General features: G+C 50.6%; 10 protein-coding genes across 10 annotated transcripts in view; 5 read left to right on the top strand and 5 right to left on the bottom strand.

The window, feature by feature from the left end:
- The first annotated feature begins 162 nt into the window (after positions 1–162).
- P152DRAFT_311595 (phospholipase D/nuclease) lies at positions 163–2,247 on the top strand. Its single transcript, XM_033675161.1, has 3 exons — positions 163–589; positions 661–732; positions 780–2,247. The coding sequence occupies exons 1-3, from the start codon at positions 326–328 to the stop codon at positions 2,058–2,060; spliced, it is 1,617 nt and encodes a 538-aa protein (XP_033534898.1). The 5' UTR covers positions 163–325; the 3' UTR covers positions 2,061–2,247.
- Positions 1,733–3,131, bottom strand: P152DRAFT_457633 (uncharacterized protein). Its single transcript, XM_033679273.1, has 2 exons — positions 2,445–3,131; positions 1,733–2,366 (listed from the first exon to the last, which is right to left on the bottom strand). The coding sequence occupies exons 1-2, from the start codon at positions 2,819–2,821 to the stop codon at positions 2,123–2,125; spliced, it is 621 nt and encodes a 206-aa protein (XP_033534897.1). The 5' UTR covers positions 2,822–3,131; the 3' UTR covers positions 1,733–2,122.
- Positions 3,132–4,089: 958 nt separating this feature from the next.
- P152DRAFT_311583 (acyl-CoA dehydrogenase family protein) lies at positions 4,090–6,004 on the top strand. Its single transcript, XM_033675160.1, has 2 exons — positions 4,090–5,501; positions 5,565–6,004. Exons 1-2 carry the CDS (start codon positions 4,300–4,302, stop codon positions 5,899–5,901), a joined length of 1,539 nt encoding a protein of 512 aa, XP_033534896.1. The 5' UTR covers positions 4,090–4,299; the 3' UTR covers positions 5,902–6,004.
- Positions 6,005–9,996: 3,992 nt separating this feature from the next.
- P152DRAFT_371990 (cytochrome P450) lies at positions 9,997–11,590 on the top strand (the record flags this gene model as incomplete). Its single annotated transcript, XM_033675534.1, has 2 exons — positions 9,997–11,151; positions 11,201–11,590. Coding segments are annotated over 2 exons (1,545 nt in total), but the record flags the coding sequence as incomplete, so codon positions are not given.
- A 607-nt stretch (positions 11,591–12,197) lies between these two features.
- On the bottom strand, positions 12,198–13,837 carry P152DRAFT_457629 (palmitoyltransferase swf1). Its single transcript, XM_033679272.1, has 3 exons — positions 13,590–13,837; positions 13,367–13,520; positions 12,198–13,316 (listed from the first exon to the last, which is right to left on the bottom strand). Exons 1-3 carry the CDS (start codon positions 13,676–13,678, stop codon positions 12,309–12,311), a joined length of 1,251 nt encoding a protein of 416 aa, XP_033534894.1. The 5' UTR covers positions 13,679–13,837; the 3' UTR covers positions 12,198–12,308.
- Positions 13,838–14,031: 194 nt separating this feature from the next.
- P152DRAFT_481371 (ER membrane protein) lies at positions 14,032–15,402 on the bottom strand. Its single transcript, XM_033681814.1, has 3 exons — positions 14,965–15,402; positions 14,533–14,914; positions 14,032–14,480 (listed from the first exon to the last, which is right to left on the bottom strand). The coding sequence occupies exons 1-3, from the start codon at positions 15,163–15,165 to the stop codon at positions 14,248–14,250; spliced, it is 816 nt and encodes a 271-aa protein (XP_033534893.1). The 5' UTR covers positions 15,166–15,402; the 3' UTR covers positions 14,032–14,247.
- A 1,535-nt stretch (positions 15,403–16,937) lies between these two features.
- Positions 16,938–18,397, bottom strand: P152DRAFT_457628 (ribonuclease III). Its single transcript, XM_033679271.1, has one exon. It carries the CDS (start codon positions 18,350–18,352, stop codon positions 17,204–17,206), a length of 1,149 nt encoding a protein of 382 aa, XP_033534892.1. The 5' UTR covers positions 18,353–18,397; the 3' UTR covers positions 16,938–17,203.
- A 1,891-nt stretch (positions 18,398–20,288) lies between these two features.
- Positions 20,289–21,202, top strand: P152DRAFT_311503 (uncharacterized protein). The gene is made up of 3 exons (XM_033675159.1): positions 20,289–20,743; positions 20,794–20,881; positions 21,066–21,202. Exons 1-3 carry the CDS (start codon positions 20,470–20,472, stop codon positions 21,082–21,084), a joined length of 381 nt encoding a protein of 126 aa, XP_033534891.1. The 5' UTR covers positions 20,289–20,469; the 3' UTR covers positions 21,085–21,202.
- On the top strand, positions 20,660–21,792 carry P152DRAFT_457626 (amidase signature enzyme). The gene is made up of 6 exons (XM_033679270.1): positions 20,660–20,743; positions 20,794–20,881; positions 21,066–21,187; positions 21,236–21,303; positions 21,352–21,584; positions 21,634–21,792. Exons 3-5 carry the CDS (start codon positions 21,150–21,152, stop codon positions 21,561–21,563), a joined length of 318 nt encoding a protein of 105 aa, XP_033534890.1. The 5' UTR covers positions 20,660–20,743; positions 20,794–20,881; positions 21,066–21,149; the 3' UTR covers positions 21,564–21,584; positions 21,634–21,792.
- A 403-nt stretch (positions 21,793–22,195) lies between these two features.
- P152DRAFT_465899 (kinesin light chain) overlaps positions 22,196–24,038 on the bottom strand; it is a gene marked incomplete at both ends in the record, with an annotated part of 6,195 nt that continues 4,352 nt past the window's right edge. Inside the window, 2 exons of the mRNA XM_033680666.1 lie at positions 22,196–22,247; positions 23,821–24,002. Of these exons, the coding sequence (XP_033534889.1) occupies positions 22,196–22,247; positions 23,821–24,002 (234 nt within the window). The remainder of the gene's footprint in view (positions 22,248–23,820; positions 24,003–24,038) is intronic.

Genomic DNA, 24,038 nt, shown 5'->3' with positions numbered 1-24,038 from the left:
CTAGCGAAGTCGGGACACTGTGAAGCTGAACTTGATAGATTGGTGGTTGGATGGTCGTGATGCCGGATCTTGAGTTCACGATGGTGGTCCGTGCTTCTCCATCCGCCCATGCGGCCATGCCCCATATTAATAGTTCTATTTGATAGTTATCAACATTCGAGATGGAGTTCCGATGTCCTCGAAATAGAATTGCCTGCACTGTTTTATTTGATTTTTTCTCTGATACAGTCGCTCTATTACAAAAGTAGTGGCATGTTATTAATGCACTATAATGAAAGTTGAATGTCGATAAACGGAGTTTTCCTTCTCTCTTCTCTCATTTACCATGATATCGCGCAGTGCTGTCCCCGTCCTTCGAGCCGCCCGCCGCATCAGCTCATGTCATTTCTCCTTCAAAAATGTTCCAATTCGTGTTCGGAAACTCTCTTCCTCGTCAACATCAAGTACCCTACCGGTGCAACCGTCAAGTTCTATCGCAGCGGTAGGGACATTGACGAACGAGATCGACAAGCTTGCTCCTCGCTTTGAGCTTGATGGATCACAAATTCAGATCTTGCGGACGCCATCGGAGTTCTATGAGACTCTGAAGGTACGTTTTCCTGGATACACCTTCGTAAAATGGATTTGGAGATTCAAGACCCCTGCTTACACCTGTCCCAGGAAAAAATCAAGCACGCGAAGAGGAGAATATTCTTATCGACCTTATACATTGGCAAGACAGAGCATGAACTAGTAAATCCCCCATAACCAACTCACCCCTCAGCCGCTGACCCCACCAGATTGAGACGTTGAGAGAATCTCTCAAAGCCAATCCAGATGTGACCGTCTCCATCCTCACCGACGCCCTTCGCGGCACGCGGGAGACCCCCGACCCTTCCACCGCATCACTACTCGCGCCGCTGGTCGCGGAATTTGGGGAGCAGCGCGTGGAGATCCGCATGTTCCACACGCCCAACCTGACCGGCGTCCGGAAACGCGTGGTCCCCAACCGCATTAACGAAGGATGGGGGCTGCAGCACATGAAGCTCTACGGCGTCGACGACGAGCTCATCATGTCCGGGGCGAACTTGTCCAATGACTACTTCACGAACCGCCAGGATAGGTACCACGTCTTCGCGGATCGTGAGGTCGTGAAGTACTATTCTGCGCTCCATGATGCTGTGTGTTGCATTAGCTTTCGGATCCGCCCGGGTCCCGATACCTCAGGTGGTTATACCATGTCTTGGGAGCCGACAAACGCCGCTCCATCTCCCCTGGAGGGACCATCAAAATTCATCGCCGCCGCCTCAAAGTCCCTGCAACCCTTCACGTCCGTCTCCTCCCAAATCGTCACCCAACCCCCCCAAACCAAAGGCGCACTCAGCAGCGGTTCGAAAACCGTCCTGTATCCCCTCGTCCAGCTCACCCCTCTCCTAAATCCCGACACCTCCACCGAACTCCCGGCCCTCCGTCTGCTCCTACGCAGCCTCGCCTCCCCCGCTTTCGCCGGCCACTCCTGGACCTTCACCGCCGGCTACTTCAACATGACCCCCGAGACCCGCGACCTCCTCCTCCGCACCAACCCCTCCCACGCCACCGTCGTGGCCGCCAGCCCGTGGGCGAACGGATTCTACGGATCCGCCGGTGTGAGCGGGATGCTCCCGGCGGCCTACACCCTCCTTGCGCGGCGGTTCGTGCGCGCGGTGAAGGCGGCCGGCCGGGGCGAGCAAGTGCGTCTCAAGGAGTGGCGGAAGGGGACGGTCGGGGAGAAAGGCGGGTGGACGTACCACGCGAAGGGGCTGTGGGTGACGATGGCGGGGGAGAAGGCGCGAGGGCCGAGCATGACGTTGGTGGGGAGCAGTAATTATACGAAGCGGAGTCATCAATTGGATTTGGAGGCGAATGCGCTAATCGTGACGCGGGATGCGGCACTCATGAAGCGGCTGGGAGAGGAAGAGACGTGGTTGCAGGATCATGCGAAGGTGGTGGAGGAAGGGGAGTTCGAGCGGACGGAACGACGTGTCGGACTACATGTAAGAATAGCCATGCTCCTCGTGAGCGCACTGGGCGGGGCATTGTAAACTCGATTCCAATGTGACGCTCCGAGCCTCCGATTCATCCGTGGCCGAACGACACGTCGAAGTCACAAACAAGGCCCGTCGCCAACCTTCCTATACCCACCAAGCGCCTCTACCCCCCCAACCAACGGCAACTGTATCGCCACTGTCTGCTGCCGCAACGGATACTCCGTGACGTGCCCCCGACCCGTCGTATCCGTCGCCACGATCAATCCATCCCTCCCCCCCTTCACCCACGCCTCCGTCTTACTATTACGCTGCACATCCGGCAACGTCACATGGGCCAATCCAGCCGTGAAGTGCACCAACCTACACCACCGCATTAGCATCACATCGGAGAGACAGCGGCGGACGGGCTTCTAATTAATGCCCAGATGTCAGACATACTGCTCTCGTGGCGCCGTGTGCAGCCCCCCATAGAACCGCGCTGGCAATACCGTATACGTCCCCCCCTCCCTCACCGCCTCAAATGGCAGCGCCATCGCACCACTGATCCCCGCATCCTCGGAGACCGTGAACGGCGTGTTGAGCTCCCAGCACTCGATGGCGGAGGTGTCCTGCGCGGTGGAGACGAGGGCGGTGAGCTGGAGGCGGGTCTCGTTGGCGCCGGAGGGGGACTGGGTGGTTACGAAGGGGTTCTTCGCGTAGGGTCGGGGGGAGGCGAGGTCTTCTAGTAGTGGGGCGTAGATCAAGAGGAACGGGAGGAGGACGGCGAGGACGAGGAGGGGCCGGGCGGGAAAGCTGGTGAGGGAGTGGGAGTCCATTGTGCCATGATAATGTGAAGTACGGACAATCGATTGATCGATATTATGGGATTATAGATGATGATCCGGAGGCTCCGAGTATGGGGTGAGATCAAGCATAGAGATATGCCTCTATGCTGTCAGCAATGTAGATCACCCATTCAGCCATTCCCAGCAAAACCACCACATTCCTTCTAATTGTACTACGTACGTATTCGTACTCTCCATTGCCATTCGTCATCATCACATAACAACATGAACATGCCCGAGAATGTCCAATGGCAATTGAAGCCACGTAATACTTATACAGCAATCTTTGGCTGAGTAAGTAGTAAGATAATTTCTATAATTAGGTGCTGGGGGGATCCATCCCAAAACAATCCAACTCACCCTCTGGCAAATCACCCAACTCTTTGAAAAAGGCCAGTGAACACAGAATTGATCTTCACAAACAGATAATATGAAATCTGTCCAATAACAATAGAATAATCAAATATATTCCTCTTTTTCGTTTCTACACGTGTGCTAGCCTATGACACGGTCTGGATGCGCAAGGTCTGCGATTACCAAGTTCCATTAATCTAAACTGAAGAGAGAGAGAGAGAGAAGAAATCTCCCGGCACCTTTGTGCGCGAGATAGCGACTCTCCTCTCCAATGCCCTACTGCTGTGTTACCATGTTTGTTTGCTTCTCTGATATAATCCACCAGCCACGTCTTCAGCCACAACCAAGGGAACAGGCCGCAGGCCTGGGACCATAACAGCCTAAAGGAATAATAAACAGAAGCGAGAAATTGACACCTGTTCCACGTGACTCTGACATTGAGGCCAAATATTGTCCAACAGAATTCATCTGATTGGTTGGAAATGTTTGGAGGGGGGACGGAAGCAAAATCTCCGTCTTGGATTTTCTTTCCTTCACTTCCCTTTCATCTTCTTTAACATGATGTATCGATCTTCTCAATGGCATGTGAACCATGACACAACAAATGAACGGTCACAACCATTGATGACTTGTCCTCTTGTGTGAACGTATGTATCTGCCGGGGCCCAGGGGTCAATAACTCAATGTCCATATGCAGGGACACTACGCTCTCCGCGTTTTAGCTAAGGCCGGAGAACATTCGGGCACCCTCCGCGGTCTATCAAATCAGATCCCGCTATCTCCCCGCGAAATAGTGCCAAGTGCCTCGGTAAGTGTTCCGTCCCCAGTCGTATTGGGCCAGTCAAGGGCAAGCGATTTCATATCGCCGGCTTAATTCTCCATCCAATTCGGACTGATCGGCCGAGCCTCGTTTGACTTGTAGTGGGAGATATCTTTTTCTTTGGCTCATTTCTGACTTCCGATTCATCGTGCTTGCTTATTCTTCTGTCCTCTTTGCCCCTTACTCATTCTCGGAGTTGTGACTTACCTCAATCAACGAGAGCCTTCCATCGCGATATTTGCCACTTTAAAAGGCACCAATACTTGTCGTGAACAAGTCGTTGATATTGAGCAACATGGCATCGAAGACCTTTTCACGGAAGGAAGTCAGCACTCACAATAATGTGGACTCGTTGTGGTGCATCATCGACCACAAAGTCTATGATCTGACGGACTTCGTCGACGCACACCCCGGTGGCAATGTCGTCCTAGAGCAGATCGCTGGCACCGATGCCACCGATGCTTTCTATAACTTGCACAGGCAGGAAGTTCTCGCCAAGTATAGAGACCTCTGCATCGGTACCGTCGAGGGCGAGACGCCGGAGGTGATCGAGCTGGGCCCCACCGATCTCTCAACCGTCCCATACGCAGAGCCGCTGTGGCTTCGCCCTCCCTACAAGAGCCCTTACTACAACGACTCGCATCGCAGACTCCAAAAGGTCATGAGGGAGTTCACCAATCTCCATGTGTACCCAGAGGCACAGCAGAAGGAGCAGGACGGAACCTATATCAGCCAGGAATTGATCGACAAGATGGCGGCAAATGGTCTCCTGGCGATGCGCCTCGGACCCGGAGCACATCTCCATGGAAAGGAGCTTATGGGCGGAGCCGTCAAGGGCGAGGAGTTCGACTATTTCCACGACATGATTGTCGCGCAGGAAATGGTGAGATCAAAAGCCCGAGGTTTCCAGGATGGGAACATGGCAGGCATGGTCATCTCTTTGACGGCCGTCCAATCATGGCTGGGAGACAAGGCGCTCAAAGCCAAGGTGAATGAGGAAGTCCTTTCGGGAAAGAAGAAGATCTGTCTCGCCATCACTGAGGCGTTTGCTGGATCCGATGTCGCGGGGATTCGGACGACTGCGACCAAGACCCCGGATGGCAAGCACTACATCATCAGCGGAACCAAGAAATGGATCACTAACGGGATGTTCTGCGATTATTTCGTCACTGGCTGCCGAACCGAGAAGGGCTTCTCCGTCATCCTCATCCCCCGCGACGACAACGTCGAGACCACCAAGATCAAGACCTCCTACTCCCCGACCGCGGCGACGTCGTTCGTCCAGTTCGACAAGGTCAAGGTCCCCGTCAACTACCTCCTCGGCGAGGAACACAAGGGCTTCGCCGTCATCATGAGCAACTTCAACCACGAGCGGTGGAACATGTGCTGTGCGGTCATCCGCTCCATGCGCACTATCACGGAGGAGTGCTTCAAGTGGGCCAACCAGCGCATCCTCTTCGGCAAGCGTCTGATCGACCAACCCGTCATCCGCCAAAAGTAAGTACCCAGTTCCCCTCTCCTGACTTTACCTTCGCATCATACTCACTTCCCCCCCACCAGACTCGCCCGCATGATCTCCTACTGCGAATCCAACCAAGCCTACCTCGAGGCCATCACCCACGAAATGAACTCCCTCACTTACGCCGAGATCTCCAAGAAGATGGGCGGTCCCATCGGCTTCCTGAAGAGCTTCGCCACCCGCTCTGCCCACGAGATCGCCGACGACGCCGTCAACATCTTCGGCGGCCGCGGCCTCACTCAGACCGGCATGGGCCGCTACGTCGAGATGTTCCATCGCACTTACAAGTTCGATGCAATCCTCGGTGGCGCGGAGGAAGTGCTTGCCGACCTGGGGGTGCGGCAGGCGATGAAGCAGATGCCGAAGTCAATGTTGTGATTTTTGCCATTTGTGCTCCTAAAGATAGACGTGTATGTATATATAGAGCCGTGTTTCTCAGCATCGTTGGGCGTTTGAATTCCTTTGTTTGAATAGTTCGTTTCGAATCTGTAGTAAAAATAAGCGTTTTCGAATCTGCAGCGTAGATGGTTCCTATCGATATACCAGTATAGTAGGCATAGGTCCTTTTGCACTCATTTTCTGTATGAACCATTTGATGGCTTCGGTGAAAAGAACTCAGGTCATTGCAAAATTGAGAATAGGCAGCGCCGTCGCTTTCGTTCGCCGCACTTCTCGTTCAACCTTTTTTTTCTGGCGAGTTTCAGGGCTCACTGATCCACGCTCTCTCCAACAGAGGAGTAATTCTCAGCATCTTCTTTCCTCCCATAGTTCTGCTTTCGAGTATATCTCTGGCAGAGTCCTTCTCGAATCCTGGACTAGAATTCTGTATTAGCTATCGCGGAGCAATCGCCGATAACTAATAAAGGATGACAGTAGCAGACGCTTTTGAAGTTTGTTTTCTCGTGATACTTCTTTGCAGGTGAGTAATCTGACCGCAACCCTCGAGGATATAGGGTAAAACCACGACCCGCACTAATCGGAGGGATAGGGTGCTAGCGGTCCATGATGGAACACATTCGAGGCTACTGAGACTGGGAAAACAATGATGGTATATCTATAGGAAGACAAATTCTCAGGCATTGAGCTCGTTGAAGGGTCTTTGGAATGTGCAATATCAATCCATATTTCATATGCCTCCAGTGTTCTCTGCAGGCCAACAGCCATTCCTCATCGATAAGCGAGCCCTTCGATAAGAGTACTCCTCAATACGGCCTTGTGATAAGCCCCGTTCTGATAGCGTGTTCTTTGAAGAGCGCTATTTTCAATCAACAAATATCTTTGTCTACCCGCCTCCCTTGCATCTTCGGGCACACACCTTGTCCCATTTTCACCACCATGGGCAGAATACCCAGAACAGCCATCTCTCTCCACGAAATTAAGTAATGCTATTTCCTCAATATACATTGTACAAACAGCGGATGTTCAAGAACCATGGATTTTATCATCGCCTCCCCCAGGATTGGCTCTACCACCGTCATGATCGACTGGCTACCATTATGCACTTCGGATCACCAGATGGCAATGGCTAGGATACCAGAAGCTCGATGCGTGTTTCATGTCCATATCATGGGCGATCCTCGCATTATTCCCTCAGGAGAGCACCGATATCGCCGCCCTTCGGCTGTGTACTGTTGGGATTTCGACCGCCCAAACTACGACTATCACGCCCGTTCTCAATCCTCAGCCCGGAGCGGATCACTCTCACAACAATAACAAGGCAACCATACCATCGAACCTTTTGTCCAACATGGAATTATAAGGACATAACCCTTCCGGATTATTCAATGGTCGTCGTCGCTCTGGTGGTGGCAGAGGCGACTGATACGACTGATAACGGATGATCCTTGGGTGCCCGCTTTTTCTCCTATCCAGGGTAGAAGAAATCGATTGCTTCTCCCCTTCGACGTGTAACCCCAGCCTATGAAAGCGGAGAATTGCATCGTCTTCCTAAATACAATGGAATAAAAAGCGAAAACAAGCAAGGATTCAGCGTTCTCGATACCTTAGGGGTATTCTTCAGGACCATCAATAACTTCTTCTAGGTTCCCTAAATGTATCGCAGCAAGGGGTGCTGCTTCCGAGCGATATAAAAGGACATAGGAGACAGAATGCCGATTTCTAATGCAAACCTTCCACCAACGACCAGCTTCCACCCCGACCTCCCTAATACCATCCCTTGGGCATGCAATCACATTATCATGGACAGGAGGCGATGATTTCTTTGTTCTCTGTGTTACAATGAATTTCTAATGCATTAAAATGGATGCCCAGACCTTTGGTTAATCTGTCGAAATAATTGCCATGGCGCCTTTCATTCCCCTAGGAACCATCTGAAAAAGTTACGCTCAGTGTATCGCAGCAAACAACGGCGCGGTGCACTAAAGTGATCTGAGTAAGCGACTTTCGGAACTCAGCATTGTAGGGGATAATACTCTCATTATGGGCATTCCAGACGACGATGACGGGATTGCTGGATTCGACTAACCAAGTGTACATGAACCATCCCTGACTGAACCAACGGCTGAGCGAGCAGGACGAGTCGACCCAAGTACCGGTGACGATAATATCAACGTGACAACGGCAAACGGGAACGATATGCCCCCAAAGGGCCCTAAATACAACCACCCAGAATGTTGGGCACAGCTCACAGTCTTGTCCCACTGTTGTACTGCTTGCCAGAATACTTTATACGTGGTTCGGGGCGAGATGCTGACCGTGTACTACTGCAACATAGTCTACCAAGCGAAGCACTGGCCAGTGCATAAGCGGGCCTACCTACTTCTCCAGGAATACAAGACCGTTAAACGAGCAGCAGTGATGGCCGAGGAACTCGAGAGACTCTTCCGCTAGTTCACGTTCGACAAGAAGATCACCAAAATTCTTCGGGTACGCGGCATACTTTACCTCATCGAGCAAGAATAGGACAAACTGAAGCTTCCGATCATCCCGCCATTGAGAACTCACTAATGAACACGAGATTCATCAAGTGCTAGGACATAATTCGAGCGACATCTGCTTGACTTGGCTCCACTCTCTGATGTGCAGATTACTTCAACGTAAGTGACCTTGGGCTGCGATTAACAGCAATTCCAAGAGCCGGTGGTATGCCCTAACATATTTCTAGACTTCGGGGATCGCGCAGTCGAGATCCAAATGCAAACCGATCGTGATGTGAGCCTCATCCGCTGCCGTCACCTTGAAGGTGGTCACTATGAACGGAAGGGGTTTCATTCCGTCTACACCATTATCATGTCAGGCGGAAAAGAGTTGATCATGGATCCCAATATTGCTGTATTGGCCGCTAGGCACCAAGTTCGGCAGATGCCATTCTACAAAGTAGGGGCTTGAAGACCATCACACACCAACCTCTTGGTTTTGCGAACAAAAATGGTCTTACTTCCCCTCGGCTGAAAAATGATCCTCCCTGGATGATCCGATCCATGTGGTGCTCGTACATCCAGATGTTTCTCGAGAAATGGGATCTGATGGACTGGAAAGAACAGGAAGTTACGAAAGAGCAGTCTGATCGGGCAAGAATGTTGGAACTTAAGGGGAGTGCCAGGGAGCTATTAACAATGCTCGATTCTATGACATCCAGGTATCCCAGCAACAATCCGGCTGCGGAGAAGCAGCTCGCCAATCCACCCGTGAGTTGTTGATGGAAGATACAGAACTTACACATGAATTAGTGGCGAACGGTAAGAAGGAGAAATAGTGTTTGAAGCGGATAAGCAGTTGACTTGATACCGAGACGGATTCTTCTTATTTCGATGTTCTTTCTTGTCTCACATGTCGATGGTGGAAGAGACGGGAGTTGCAATGAGTCGTAAATTAGCGAGGAATAAATCCACATCAATCAAAGACTCCGGAAGTTGGAGTCCCATAATGCATCAGCATGGCATTGAACGATATTCTCTACAAACCGAATGATTTGATTTCTTAAAATGACATTCTTGAAAGTTGGATGAGGTGAGGTCGATCTTCGACGCATCGGGATCAGCGGGCCGAGCCGGCTGAATCAGCGCTAAACCCAATCCCTTAGTTACTCCATACAGGATAGGAATCGTTAGCTTAGCCAGCCAACGGACTTTGATTCTCAAGCGCTTCCCGATATCCCGACCAAGCACCATTGCAATGGTTGCACTGCCGGGAGGAAATATTAAGCAACTCTATTAATAGTTATGGACATTATTCATTAATAATGGAACTACGGTAATACATAAACCACCTCTGCTTGCCAAGTTAAATCGACCTTGGTGCATCCCGTGAGCGGGGGTAGAGCGGTAGAGTACATGGCTTATAAAGTCGGCTCTTCCTTGAAACCGTTGGTTTGTTATCCTTCCGAGTCCTACCTTCGTCTGACATAGTATAGCAGTGGTTTTAAAGCTGTGTGTCTTATCAGATTCCTATATTCTCATAGCCGGCTTCGCTCGACTCTTTGTTCTCATCATGGAGAAATACAGCCTGGTTGGCATTGCTCTCGTTAGTCTCGTAATAGCGAGCTTCCTATGGAACTGTCTTTCTCTCTACTCAAACTATCAAGCCGCAAAGCAGCTAGGCGTACCCATTGTCATATCGCCCTTCGATTTCTACCAGCCCTTCTGGCAGTTGACCCACAAAGCGCTTCTGCCTCTCTTCCGTCGCCTCCCGAAGCCTTTGAACACGTTCACTCGGTTCTCATACTTTGGGTGGCAGTTTGACGACAAGAATGCAGCATATGAAGAATTCGGCCCTGCATTTGTGCTCGTGACGCCGGGGATGACCGAGTTTGTCGTCTCGGATCCCGGGGCGACCAAGGAGCTGCTAGCGACACATCATTCCTATTGCAAGCCACCCAGCATACAAATTGTTTCCTTGTATGGCCAGAACCTAGTGACTGTTGAAAAAGATGATTGGGTAAGGCACAGGAAACTGACGGCGCCGCATTTCAGTGAGCGCGTGAGTCGCTTTGTCTGGGATGAATCTATAGAGCAAACGCGTGGCATGCTCAGAAAGGTATTCGGGACGGTGAACAGTATATCAGATACCCTGGTGGAGGACTGCAAGATCATTGCCCTTCATGTCATTATGGGTGCTGGTCTAGGAGCGTCTCATGATTTCGACCGTGGAGCCAAGGGTATTCAAAAGGGCCACACCATGGGACTTGGTGAAAGTGTTTTCACTACATTGGAGAACATTACAATCATCCTAGTCTCATCTTCAGCATTCTCGTTGCTGAAGCTGCCAATCTTCCCCAAAAGTCTGCGGAAGGTCGGTGCCGCGGCCCAGGAGTACCGGAGCTATCTCGACGAACTGATCGAGACCGAGAAGAATAGAAGCTCCGATGATCTTAACCGACCCAATCTACTGAGTGCCATGGTCAGGGGAAACGATAATTCTCAAGGCGAGAAAGCATCTAGGTACAGGCTTTCCATCGATGAGATCCGTGGCAATCTATTCGCCTTTAGTTTCGCTGGCCACGACACGACTGCAAACGTCTTGGTATACACCTTCGCGCTTCTGGCAGTTCATCCAGAATGGCAGGACTGGATTGGAGAAGAAGTGGATGAAATCGGTAATCAATATCCCGATGGCCTCATAGAGTACGAAAAGATATATCCACGACTGAAGCGTTGTATGGCTACGATGGTGTGAAGATTCCCCTCAAAAGCTCTTCAATTAAACTAACCGACAGCAGTATGAGACTCTACGAATCTATGGCCCTGTTACTTGGATCCCCAGAGCGACCACCGCCCACCGTAGCCTCACCTTCTCGGAACCCTTGAAGGTCTCGGGGGAACAGTCAACAACGCTACCGCCCGGTATGCTCCTGAATATCAATGTCTACGAGCCGCATACAAGGCCTTCACACTGGGGTCAAGATTCCTACGCCTTCCGCCCCTCTCGTTTCGTGCTCACGCCGACTGAAACCAAACCCAACGGCTGGATCGTCGAAGGTGATAAGAACAATGACGGCACCGAGAAGATTATGCACCCTCCATCCGGAGTGTTCAACCCCTGGTCAATGGGACCACGGATATGTGTGGGGATTAAGTTCTCCCAGGTCGAGTTTGTTGCCGTCCTGTTCACGGTCCTCTCGCAGGCAAGGTTACGGGCAGCAAGTTCGAAGGGCGCCAAGCCGGGAAGCGAACAAGCGCGGAAGGGCTTGATGGCTGCGATAGAGGATTCGGCGTTCAATGGACCGACGTTGTGCACGAGTCGCCCGAAGGATATGGTCCTGGAATGGACGAAAAGATGATGTGGAGGGGGCGTAGCCCAAGCTTGTGAGTTCCATGTGGAAATACAGTGCTACAGGGGTGACTAATTCTGTAACCCCGGCGCTGTGCATTGCGGGAGATAATTCTAAGTTGTGAAAGAAGCATGGCCCGCTGGTTGTTCCAAGTTCCGTAGCCCTGGGGATGTATATCATGGGAGATTGTTCTAAGCAGAGCTCTAGAACTGTATTATATTATACAGGGAAATCAGGGCATTTATAAACGGTAGCCGAGTAGCTCACCTCTTATCAAAGACTGAGAATATAATGGGAGCTCCGTTCCGCAGCGAAAGGAGTTGGCTCGCTGGTTTTTCCGAATTCTGTAGCCCTGGGAATGTATACCATAGGAGATGATTCCAAGCAGAGCTCTAGAACTAGAGTATATTATACAGGTTACCTCTCACTACGGATTATAAGAATATGACGGGTACTCTGTTCCGCACCGAAAGGAACATGGCCCGCTGGGTTTTCCGAAAGCTCTAGAACTTGTCTCATATAGGCAAGGAAGGCGGCTCAAAAAGAATGCTGAAATTCAATTACGTAGAATTTCGGTCAAGGTATCCGAGAATCCTAAATCATAAAGATTCTCCACCTCTCTCAACTTCCAGCATCGCCTCCAACTATTCGGAACTATGATCCCGTTCACATGATCTGCAAGCCCTCGCGGAGGTTCTCCATCCCTCGTCCTTACCAGGATCTGCTTGCTCACAGCAGGCCATTGTACTGGAACGTTCACGACGCCCATCCCATCTTGCGACAACCGATAGTAGGAAGTATATGTCGGACGATCCCCGCGTAGGTCTCCCAGAAACACCACTCCGTCGTCCATGTCTTCTTTCCAGTCGTCCCACTTCCCGCTTTCGTTGGTCGTGGTGCCCACCCAGATGAGGTACACATGGTACAGTAATAGACCGAATGGTAGAGGTGCCGTCAAAACCGCGAGCAATCCTACGCCCGCCAATTTCCCTCCTCCAACCATGATCGCTAAGTTCAAAGTGTCCAGAAATCGCGAGACGACGTCCAACATGTGGTCCATCCTGGATTGTGGTCCTGGGATCTTCACCCGCACTCGCCCTCGCCATCGCGCTCGAGCAGTAACGATCATCGGTTGCAGGACATACCAGGAAAGATATGCACCGTAGCTGATCACCACGCCCATGCTGAGCAGTAGCGCCAAGAAGTACTTATAATTCCCCCTCCCCACGCAATTGTTCACCCACACGCAATGATGATCCGACCGCGCCACGCAGGTCTTGCAGATGCTGCAATGCTTGCTGCGCGCCGGCTTTTCGAATTTGCAGGTACGGCATTTTCGGCCGGGGTGGTAGAGCACGTAGTCGAGGGGATAGTCGAGCATGCGGTCCGCATGGTTGGAGGTGTCGATCTGGAGTTGGGGGTTCGATCGGGCGCAGAGGTAAGTGAGAAGGAAGGGCTGTGGGCTCAGGATTGTGATGAGGATGTGGTGGACGAGAGAAAGGTGAGGCCATGCGGCGGGGAGAAAAAGGATGTAGCAGATTCCAACGAGCCCAAGGAAGAAGATCTAGGTTGGTCAGTTCCATGTCATGCGTATCCCATCTCATGGCTACCAACCAGAATTCCTGGGTGTTTGTCGTATAGCAGGTAATTCCCCGTACGAGACAGACGTGACCCAAGACGCCCTCCACATATTAATCTGTCGATCGCGCTGAAACCATTCGGGATGTAGATCCAGATGACTCGGTGTAATGCACCGATTGGTGTATTCCTGCTCACCTGGTTAGCATTCTTCTCGGTGCTTCCTCCCTAGTCCGCCCAATTGGTGGAGATCTCATACCTGAATATCGGCAGCCTGCCAAAGAACGCGATGAAGGTGAAAAAGGAAATTGTAAGGATCGCTATCAGAATATTGCGGAGGGCTGACATCTTCTGCCGTGCCCAGTCTCCGCGGTGAGCCTATGCGCGAATTACACTAGCGGACCCTTCATGGATAATGGGAAAGCATGGGAAATCTATTCCGTACTATATATAATGCGCTCTCGGATGGCATGGAAAGTTCCTGCAGATTGTAAAATCATATATGGATCTTCTAGAGCTTGAGCTGGAGAAATGCAACGCATCAGCTTCGGTTGTTGTGAGGCTCAGGACCCTTGCCTGGCCCTTGCTCCATAGGGCTGAATTGCGGAGGGCATAACGAGGAATAACGACACATCCCATGTTTAGCAGCAGCACTAATAGGTAGATCTCTGGATCTCTGGAGAGGAATTATGTGTTGTACTGGCAATTTTCGGGAAACCAAACAACGAGAATACCAGACCTGGCGGTCCATCTGTCACCAATATCTCACCATCGAGTGCAGGCAGTTATGCCAACGATTGAGTGGTTGTGAGGTTCCAGAATTAGATGCACATACATCACTCGATCTGTACATCGCAGGATACTAGTCGCAAGGCTTGTATACAAGAAAAGGTCTCATTTCGTCTATGGATGCGTTTCTATGCATCGGTGGGAACTTCTTCTTCACCAGGATTGCGCCGTCTAAGATTACCGTCGCCCTGATTCGCTGTCGCAGCATCTACATTGGCCTCCGGAACGAGGTCATCTAGAGTCGGTTCCTCCCCATGCTCTTGCGGATCGCCCTCGAACAATCGAACCCACCACTGCGGAGGATCGAGTGGTCTATGGTCATTATGCAGTCGCGGGTAGATGTCGTTGAAATAATACCAAACTAAATGATGTCAGCACTAGCTCCCTGCAATCGTCCAACTAGATCGACCTACCGTGTCCTACGGCAATACCGCAGACCTCGTCTTTGGGCACCGTGTTCGAGAAAATGACGCCGAACGCGATCAACACCCATGGCAGAAAGGGCGCTCGGAACACGATCAGGCCAAGGAAGCTCAACAAAGAATCCGGGTTCCGCCGACTCCAGATATAAACCAGTGTGCTGGACAGCGCCGATCCGAGGAACGCAATGGAGAAGAAGGGTGCGATGCATAGAAGGGTGATGGATGCGTACGCCATCAGCCACGCGAAGTGCGCTGCAGATCGACCGGAGGATTCTTCTAGGAACCGGCAATAGCGCTGCAAGAAGAAGATGTGGAAGAGGAGGTCGAGGTTGATGGGGCCAACGTAGAGGAAGGTGGATATCAAACGCCAGTACTGCTCCGCGGTTAGCAACTGGACGAGCAAATATGGCTCGGAGATCATACCTGGCTCTTATGAAATACGGCTCGGTAGCTGTAGAATAGTTGGAAAGGTGTGAGGACGTGACATTGCACGAGAACGCTCGTAATAACAGTTGCAGTTGTCCACCAGCGTGTGCATACCGGCGTCTCGAAGAACCATTGCTCCAAAGGGAATCCACCGATTCCCTCGCCGCCACCTATACCGCCTGCAAAGAAGTCTGCCATGATCCAATGGCCGTATTCAAAAGATCGGTTGGGGACGGGGTGTTATAGGCTGCAATCGCGCTCTTGGGATGTGCTGGTCATCGGGAGTGGATGGAACTTGGAAGTTGCTGGAGGAGTTGGTAAGGAACGTATTATTGGAGGAGGAGGGAAGTGGATATCATATTGGAGAATTCAAAGGATACATTGCCACTCAACACACCGTTGCGAAGCCGGTGAGTTTGTGGTGTCACTCTGTTTCGTAAATGTAAAGTGCCAAAGTGTCCATACGGGAGCGGAATGCCACTGTGAAGGGACGTCACGTGGAGGGATCTTTGGTGATATCATCCTCCAAACTTTAATTGAACGTAACAAATGCTTCCTCAAATATTGTGGACATGAATCTGCATAATTTCTTGTAGTTGGCAAGAATGATCATCGCCGTAATTAATCATGATATGCATGTTTTCGCTCGGCCAATTGCCATGCTCCTTCGCGTCTAATTGATGCTGATAGATTTCTGTCGCCCAAGGTCAAATGGATCATACATCGCAGGGAGTGTGGTTTCAGTTCAAGAGCTAGGCAAAAAAGGGACTTAAGGAAATACAAACAAGAGGATTGGGTCGTTCAGAAAGCGCTACCGTATTTCATCAGCGTACACTACCAGCCAGGTGACTCACGATGTGCACATCTCTAGCAACGAAAGACTGGGAGTGTAATCTTTTTTGAGTGAGCGCCATACAGGTCACTTGCGATGTTCACGATGTTCACGGTGGACGATGGGCAAGCCGCAGTCACTTATAATGAGGCACTGGCCTCAAAGCTGAAAGCAAAAACAATTTCTTCAAATCCCTAACACTAAATGTGCACCTAGAGTACATATATCCATGTCGAACAACCTGATTCGATGTGGAGCGACACCCCCACCATGTTCAACCCTAACGAAGATCGTTGTTTCTAAAGGGATAATACCCTATTCAAGGTCTGCAGGTGGTAGCTCCCGAGCGCAACACCGCCGAACCCATTCAGGTGTTCCAAGGTCTGGGTCGACGGTTGATTTAATCTTCGCGGATTACCTTGCCGCTTTTGTCGTACATGAGTTTGCAGATTTCCCGCTTCGGTCAATCGAATGGGAAGAGGGGGCCGGACGAGGCGGGTTTGGCCGATGCAGTGGGCTTGGTCGGGCCGGAAGAGGAAGACTTGGTCGACAGGGGTGAGCGGGTGGAAGAGGGCTTCAGCTGGCTGGATTTGGCGAGGCCCGGGGAGGAAGACGTCCGTGGGAACGAAGAGAAGGATGGCTGGCCACGCTATTTGGCTATGGCGGGTGAAGTCGAGGGGGTTTTGCTCGACTTCGGGGACGGCTTGGCGGCCTTGAAGGACCTTTTCATCTAGTGAGCGTTGCGTTTCGCTACCACGTTGAAGGTGTCCATTTGTTTGGACTTCGTGCTTTGCCTCAGGAGCATGTCCAGTTAGTCCATCTGGATGAGCTTGAGGGCGCTGGGGCCTTGGGCAGTGGTGTGGGACATGGTGTAGGAGGTAAAGTGTTTGGTGTTATGAGATGCTGAGATTGTGGTGAGCGCAAAGATGGATACCGCTGGGAGGGTATTGGTCAGATACTTGCTAGTACAGAGTTGGTGACTCTGAGTGCGGGCAGAGCTTTGACTTGTTGAAGATTGTGAAGAGAAAGGGAAAAGAAGAAGGGCAGGATAGGAATTTCCTTGTATGCACCACGTCTCGAGAATCTCTGGAAAATTGGGAATAATTGTATCAAGGTTGGATGGATTACATCAACGGCAATTGGTTCGTTGGGCAGGACATTCCATCTGTTGACAGTTTGATGTTGCAGGAATAACCGATGGACCACTCAAATGTCAGCAGCAGCATCTCACGACAAAACAAACTAGAAATTCAAGTGAAGACACGGTTAGAACTTCCAGTAATTGAGCACCCATCGATTTCACGGCCCTCTGTCCGCCTTAGCCAACCGCGTATCGCTTGCTGTCCCACACGGCATGCTCTCAAGAGTCTGTCCTCGATACATAGGAATCTCTACAATCCCTCATCAAAGCTGTGAACTCGATGTCTGCAGCTCCCTCTCCCGCTGTGCTTTCCTCTCCGCATCGGTCCTAATCTTCTCCGCATTCACGACCAAAATAAAGTCCCGTTGATTCTTCATCGCATCCTTTGCCGCCGCGATCCCGGCCAGTTTCACTGAGTGATCCACCCCAACGCCCAACTTCTGCTTGACATAGCCCCATCCCGTGAGATACAAGCTGACCGTGTACTTGACGAACCCCTTCTTCGCAAATTTCTGTTCGTTCTCGGTAATGTAGTCCAGCTTGACCCCTGGGCTCAACAATAACCGCGCCAAACCTGTCTTCGGATCCTTCTCAAACAAATCCTGAGTTCCGTCCTTCTGCGGCTCGTCCTGCCCAGCCTGCGTCCACTCCTCCTTCAGCTTCTCCGCCAGCAACGGCTCCCAACAACCCCAAAGCCACGCCTCCGCCACCGCATACCCATGCTCTTCGACCACGCCCGCAACATAGGCCTCGAATACGTCGCCGAGGATCTTCTCCGTGCCCTTCGTCCCCCAGTCCTCTAGGCTACCGGCGATCCGGAGCCGCTGGTCGAGGCCATATTTGCGCGAGAAGGTGGCCAGCGTCTCGTTCTTCACGCAGAGCTCGCGGATGGAGGATTTGCGGTTGACTTTGATGCGGGGTCGTAGGTGCACGAGGCGCGTTGCTGCAAGCTCGATGTAGACATCGCCGAGGAACTCGAGCGGTTCGTAGGTGTGGGTGTCGGTTCCGAGCGGTCGGATGGCGTCAAATGATGAATGCGTGAAGATGGGGCCTAGAAGTACTTCGGATTTGATGATCGGTAAGGGCGGTAGACGGGTTTTATTTGTTGCGCTAGCTTTTGGGAGGTTGGGGGTGGAAGGTTTGGAGATGCCTTGCGGATGCACGTCGGGCTGCTCTTGTTTTTGGCCTTCCTTCGGACTAGCAAGAGCGCTTGAACTTGATATCTTCTCCTTTAAATCCTTTGCGCTTTGAAAGATAGACTCGGACACATCTTTGCGCTCAAGGACCGTGTCCAACAATTTCTGTAGTTCTGCGGCTGGGAAAGCTCCGTCGAGGTCCCCGTTGCCCTTGGGCTTTTTGCTCGCTTGAGGGTGAGAGCTTACTGGATCATCTAATTTGCGCTTACGGTCCATCGTGAGGTTGAGTAGGCAAGGTGTCAAGTCGCGCAATGATGATGGGAAGATGCGCTGGTCGTCGTGAAATAATATGGTATGTTCGAACCCCTGCCTGTTGGCCAACCAGCCGCTTGGCCGGTATCACCATTTTCACCACTATCACCAAACGTGTAATATCTCAACCACCATATCATATTGCGATGTCAAATTCAGAGGAGATACTCTTACAGGCTATTAATGCCTTGCAGACCGGTCAATGTAAATCACAAAACGAAGCTGCGGCCCTATTCAACGTCAATCGAGCTACGCTTCAAAACCGCCTCAAGGGCATGCAATCGCGCTCTACAGCTCAACAATCGAACCAACGCCTTACACCGATACAGGAGAAGTTTTTAGTCGACTGGATACTTGAAAATGGCTCTCAAGGATTCCCCCCTACCCACGCACGTCTTCGAGAAATGGCAGCACGAGTTCTAGAGCTTCAAGGAGATTCCACGCCCCTTGGAAAGAATTGGGTACCGCGATTTCTACATCGAAATCCACGCGTTGCGACGTGTGTTGGACATAGTCTAGATGTCGTCTGACGTCGGGCTGCAAAATAAGATACAATAAATGGGCTTTACGCGTATTTCCACCAAGTTCAGACATAGTACGACGTCCACCCTTTCAATACATGGAATATGGATGAAGCAGGTGTTGGAATGCAAATATATGCTAATACTACTGTCATCGCAGACTCGCAGAAGTTGACAGCTTATATCATGAGTCCTGAGAACCGGGAATGGTCCTCTATCCTAGAATCAGTCTCTGCAACTGGTTGCTATCTCAAACCAACAGTTATCCAGAAAGGCGCGTCTCTACAAGCTGCTTGGTTCCCCGAACAACCCCCAGACTTCCATTATGCGGTGTCACCAAACGTATGGACCTTCAGATAAACACGCGTTGGTATGGCTTCGTACGGTTTTCATCCCTGAAACTACTGCAGAGCGACGGTACAGGATCCTACTCAGGGACGAGCCCGGATGCCACGCAACCATCGATTTCCTATAAGAATGCAGGATAAACGGCGTGACTGTAGTCTACATACCTGCGCATACCTACCATGTCCTTCACTCTCTCGATCTCGCCTGTTTTTCACCTCTGAAATGCTTCTACAAGACCCTCCGACAAAGCGCATATATCGACGAGGCACTACGAAGGTTCATTGTCCTCTATGCAGAGGCGCGTCGGGCATGCCTAATCGAGCGTACAATCAGATCAGGATGGAAGGTTGCAGGTCTTATACCGTGGGACCCGTCAAAAAGCCTCAATATCCAGTTCGTGATACTGCCTACGCCTACTGAAACCGCATCCTCAATTCCACCACCAAACACGCCTCCGCGCACCCCATTACTAGTCCCTCCCAGTCTTCCAGATGACGCTCTACAAACCCAAATAAATACAAAGTGCATTGCGCGTTCTTAACAAGAATACACGCGTGGCGAAAGGGACCAAGTCGTACATAGGGAAGGAGGCAAAGCAATCGGAGTGCTATAGGCGCGTCAGGCTGCGTCAGATCTGAAAATCCCTAGTCTCCAGGCCCGCCTAGATGCCGCTACAACCCCAAAATGCAAGAAGAAGGTTCAGATAGATCTTAATGTTAAGCTCGCACACATTCAAGAGATCAAACTAGTGCACGAGACGGTACAGCTTCTAGAGGCAAATACCCTACTAGAACAGACTGTTCCCGTGGCTAAAACCATATCAGACGCTCCCCAAGACGTTGTACAATATTCCTATTGTTTGAATTTTCAATATAATTACGTAGTGGTAGAGATATTACGGGTTTCATGATGGCGGTTAAGATGGTGATGCTGGCCAAGTAAGTGGTTGGCCAACAGGCAGGGATTCGAACTTACGCCCGAGGCGCGGATCTGCCAGCTAATTATTCAAATTGTGGTTTGACGACCGGTATCACCTCGCCATAGGCCAAACCTCACTTCTTGCAAAGGCTACAAACCTCCGTAAATCTCTCATTAATCATCGCCCCTCTTAAGGATCACGACAGCCTATGCGACATGCTAGCACTCTCACTTGCCTATGCCGCAAAAAGAGAGTCTCTGGTGGTGATACGCTGCGGGTTTGACTCTTGATCCATGCTCCAGTCTGTGTTGAAGCGCCCGTGGCTTCAAATGACGGCCAACTCAGCACAACATCTACTCTACTATTTTCGCCGTCAAGCAACCTCTTATCAACTTTGGCCAACATCGTATGAGCTTTTGCCAATTTCATCTGGACATCAGGAGACACCAGTTACAACGAAACAAAGACACCAATCCAGAAATGCCATCATGGTCCTCCTGGTGGCCCTCCAGTTGTTGATCGGTGGTATAAGTAGTGGCTGGATCCGCACAACGTCATACCCCGTGGGTAAGTTAATCGCTCAAAAATAAATGGTGCTCGACTGATCAAGATATTAGCAAACTATCCAACCCTTAGCGATGCCACTATTGAACGCTCACTGCTGGCCTTACAAGCAACACATTCACCAGCGTCGATCTTGTCAAAGTACGTATCATCCCGCAAGCAGAGTGCTATCTATTCCGTTTTCTAGCATTTTATTCCAGGCACTCTTCGTAGAATAGTATCCGCAAACAATAATTCATTTCCATCCCTATTTCATCGTTGATACAATCGCAAACCTGTCTTTGTGGTAACGAGCTTTCGAATGTTTGCTAATGACCGGAGCTAGGCGTACCTCTCCCGGATAGCAGAGGTCAATAGTACATTTCATGCTGTAACTGAGGTGAACCCTAATGCTCTGGATATTGCGGCCATGTTGGATGATGAGCGCTCGGCAGGATCTATTCGTGGGTAAGGATGATGGCGCATACATACTAATCGGCCGGCTAATGAGGGCAGGCCGCTTCATGGAATCCCGATCCTGATCAAGAACAATATTGCCACCTACGACATGATGGGCGCAACTGGTGAATCTCTACCTACCGGCATGTCATGCTCGCTGACTTGTTTTCTAGCTGGTTCGTGGGCTCTTGCGGGAGCGAAAGTGCCCATGGATGCCACCGTTGCGCGTAAGCTTCGGGCGGCGGGTGCAATCATTATCGGAAAGACGAGTATTACTCAGTGGGCGAACTTTCGATCCTTGAACGCAAGTAATGGCTGGTCAGCTCTTGGAAGTCAGGTCTACGGACCGTATTTCCCCGAAAGCAGATCCGTGGGGCAGTTCTAGTGGAAGCGGAGTAGTCTCTGCGTACGTGAGCGGTTTTTGACTTTGGGGAGTGATTCTGACTTCTCTGCAGACTCGGCCTCGCTCTGGCCTCATTAGGTACCAAAACTGATGGTTCCATCACAGGGCCTGCTTCGTTCAATAACGTGGTGGGCATCAAGCCAAGTACGTCTGTGTATCATTGAAGTCGGTTTCACGAGTTAGACTGATATGGCTTCAGCTGTTGGACTGACATCTAGGCATCTGGTCATCCCAATCAGTGAGCATCAAGACACTGTCGGACCTCTGGCGAAAACGGTCAAAGATGCTGCACATATTCTGCAAGCAATCGCTGGTGCAGACCCACATGATAACTGTACGGCCGCAGTGCCCCATTCCACAATTCCCGATTAGATTACGGCGTGCAAGCTCTCAGCACTTTCAGGGTCCAAGTTAGGTGTTCCTCGAGATGTGATATCCATGCATTCGGACAACACCACTGGGCCGATTATTGAAGCGTTTGAACAAGCATTGGAAATCCTAAGTTCCGCAGGCGCTAATATTGTTGATACCACTTTTCCCGCAGCTATGGAATTTCAAAACTCAAAGTTGCCATTACGCATTCTCAGTGCCGATTTTGTCGTCAATTTGCAACACTATCTCGATTGGTTCGCATTCAACCCAAACAACATTACATCGTTGGCGGTCCTACGCGAGTTTACGCATCATTCCCTCTTGTGGACTACCCGACGCGCGATACCGGCATTTGGGATGCAGCCCTACAAGATTGGAACAACACGGATTCTCGCTTCTGGCCTACTTACCAACAAGTCGTATATTATGGAGCCAAAGGAGGTTTACTTGGTGCCATTGACCGCGATGATCTAGATGCGGTGGTTCTTCCAGCGAACTTCGCGTCCAGCTATGCGGCGACTGTTGGGGCGCCAATCGTTACTGTCCCCCTCGGGTCCTATCCGGCTAGTGTGTCTACAGTGAGGAACTCATGGGGCTTACTCGATGTCGCTCCGAATATACCGTATGTGATCGCCATTTTCTCGATTTGGAAATCTCTAACTCATATCTCATATAGGTTTGGAATTAGTTTCCTCGGATCGAAATTCACGGAGAAACTCATTGGAATTGCATATGCTTTTGAACATAAAGCGAAGGTTAGGGATACGGTCAAGCCGTATCTTGTGCCGAAATCTGAACTGGTAGATCTGCTCCAAACCTAGGGATCCAGGGCATTATAGCTTTGGACAGCGATAGTGCACCTCCTAGTATGAAGGGTAATAACGGCAACGATACACAAGTATTTGCATGCATGCCCGGCCCCGTTCCAGAATGGGAAATGGGTGATGGAGAAGTGACTGGCTCCATTTCCAGAAATGGACGAGAAGGTTACTTATGTTTGGCGAGTGTAGCGACTAACCTCGATGCATTTAAACTGTTCAGATCTCTATTAACCTCCCTCCCTGTGTGCCAGACACCCCTGCGTGCCGAGCAAAACCATTCGTACTTTAACTTCAGAGCAAGCCAGACTTTGCACATTTATTGATATCTCTATAATTCCGTCTTAATATTGCACTGTAGCCATTCCTTAATATTCGAGACGCTCCTACCACGAAAATTACGTTAACATGGCCGCGTTCGAGCGTGATTTCCGGAGAGTCTACCTTCATAGTATGTAAGAACATCTTCACTACAGCACCATCATCGGGCTCATTTTACATTTAAAACTTATTAAAGGCCTATATCTGGTTTTAAGAGTCTAACTACCAAGTTATAAATCATTATCGACGACGTGACTGGTGTAGCTTACAAATTTACCAAAGTTCGTTACGCTGGTCAGTACTTCCTACCAGAACAATGAACAAGCCTGGCTAATGCGGAATGATTATGCATGTACGATATGTAACTTATATTAATGTATTATAACTTAAGTAATATGCAGTATTGCCCACGCCAAGGTTATGGCTGTTCCCACCTGCGGCTGCCGCAGCCTAACTATTCCTAGCGAACATAGAATTCCCTACGTGCCGAAACAAGAACGCCGACGCTAACTTATTTGTCCTTCGATAAAATGCCTCTTAGCCGCCTCACGAGATGTCCTCTTTTCCCAGTGCTGTTCAACTTCAGTCCTTGGTCTGTTAGTAGCGGATCCGAATCTATAATGGGTGCGCTGCTCTTGTCTGATATCGCTGGTGGAACCTCTGGTGCTTGGTTGAACTGACGTTCGTCAGTATCCTCGGCTGCAGGATCTTCAACAGAAGATACGGACGCCTGCCCTGTTTCAGGCTTCTTTAGCATATCATTATAGAAGGAAGCCAGCATCCTCTCCGATACAATTCGCGAAGGGTGATCTTCCGCCATAATTTTCCGCTTTAAAGCAACAACACTCTCTAGCAGCTTGACCGCCTCCTTGACCTGTCCGTTTGCTTCATATGCTCCGGCGAGCGCATGCTGCGACGCCAGTCGTGAGGGATGGTCTTCTGCGAG

Source organism: Eremomyces bilateralis, assembly GCF_010015585.1.
Source record: "Eremomyces bilateralis CBS 781.70 unplaced genomic scaffold P152scaffold_7, whole genome shotgun sequence".
NCBI lineage: Eukaryota > Fungi > Ascomycota > Dothideomycetes > Eremomycetales > Eremomycetaceae > Eremomyces > Eremomyces bilateralis.
Note: the sequence above shows the minus strand (reverse complement) of the source record. Positions and strands in the feature narration are given on the sequence as shown.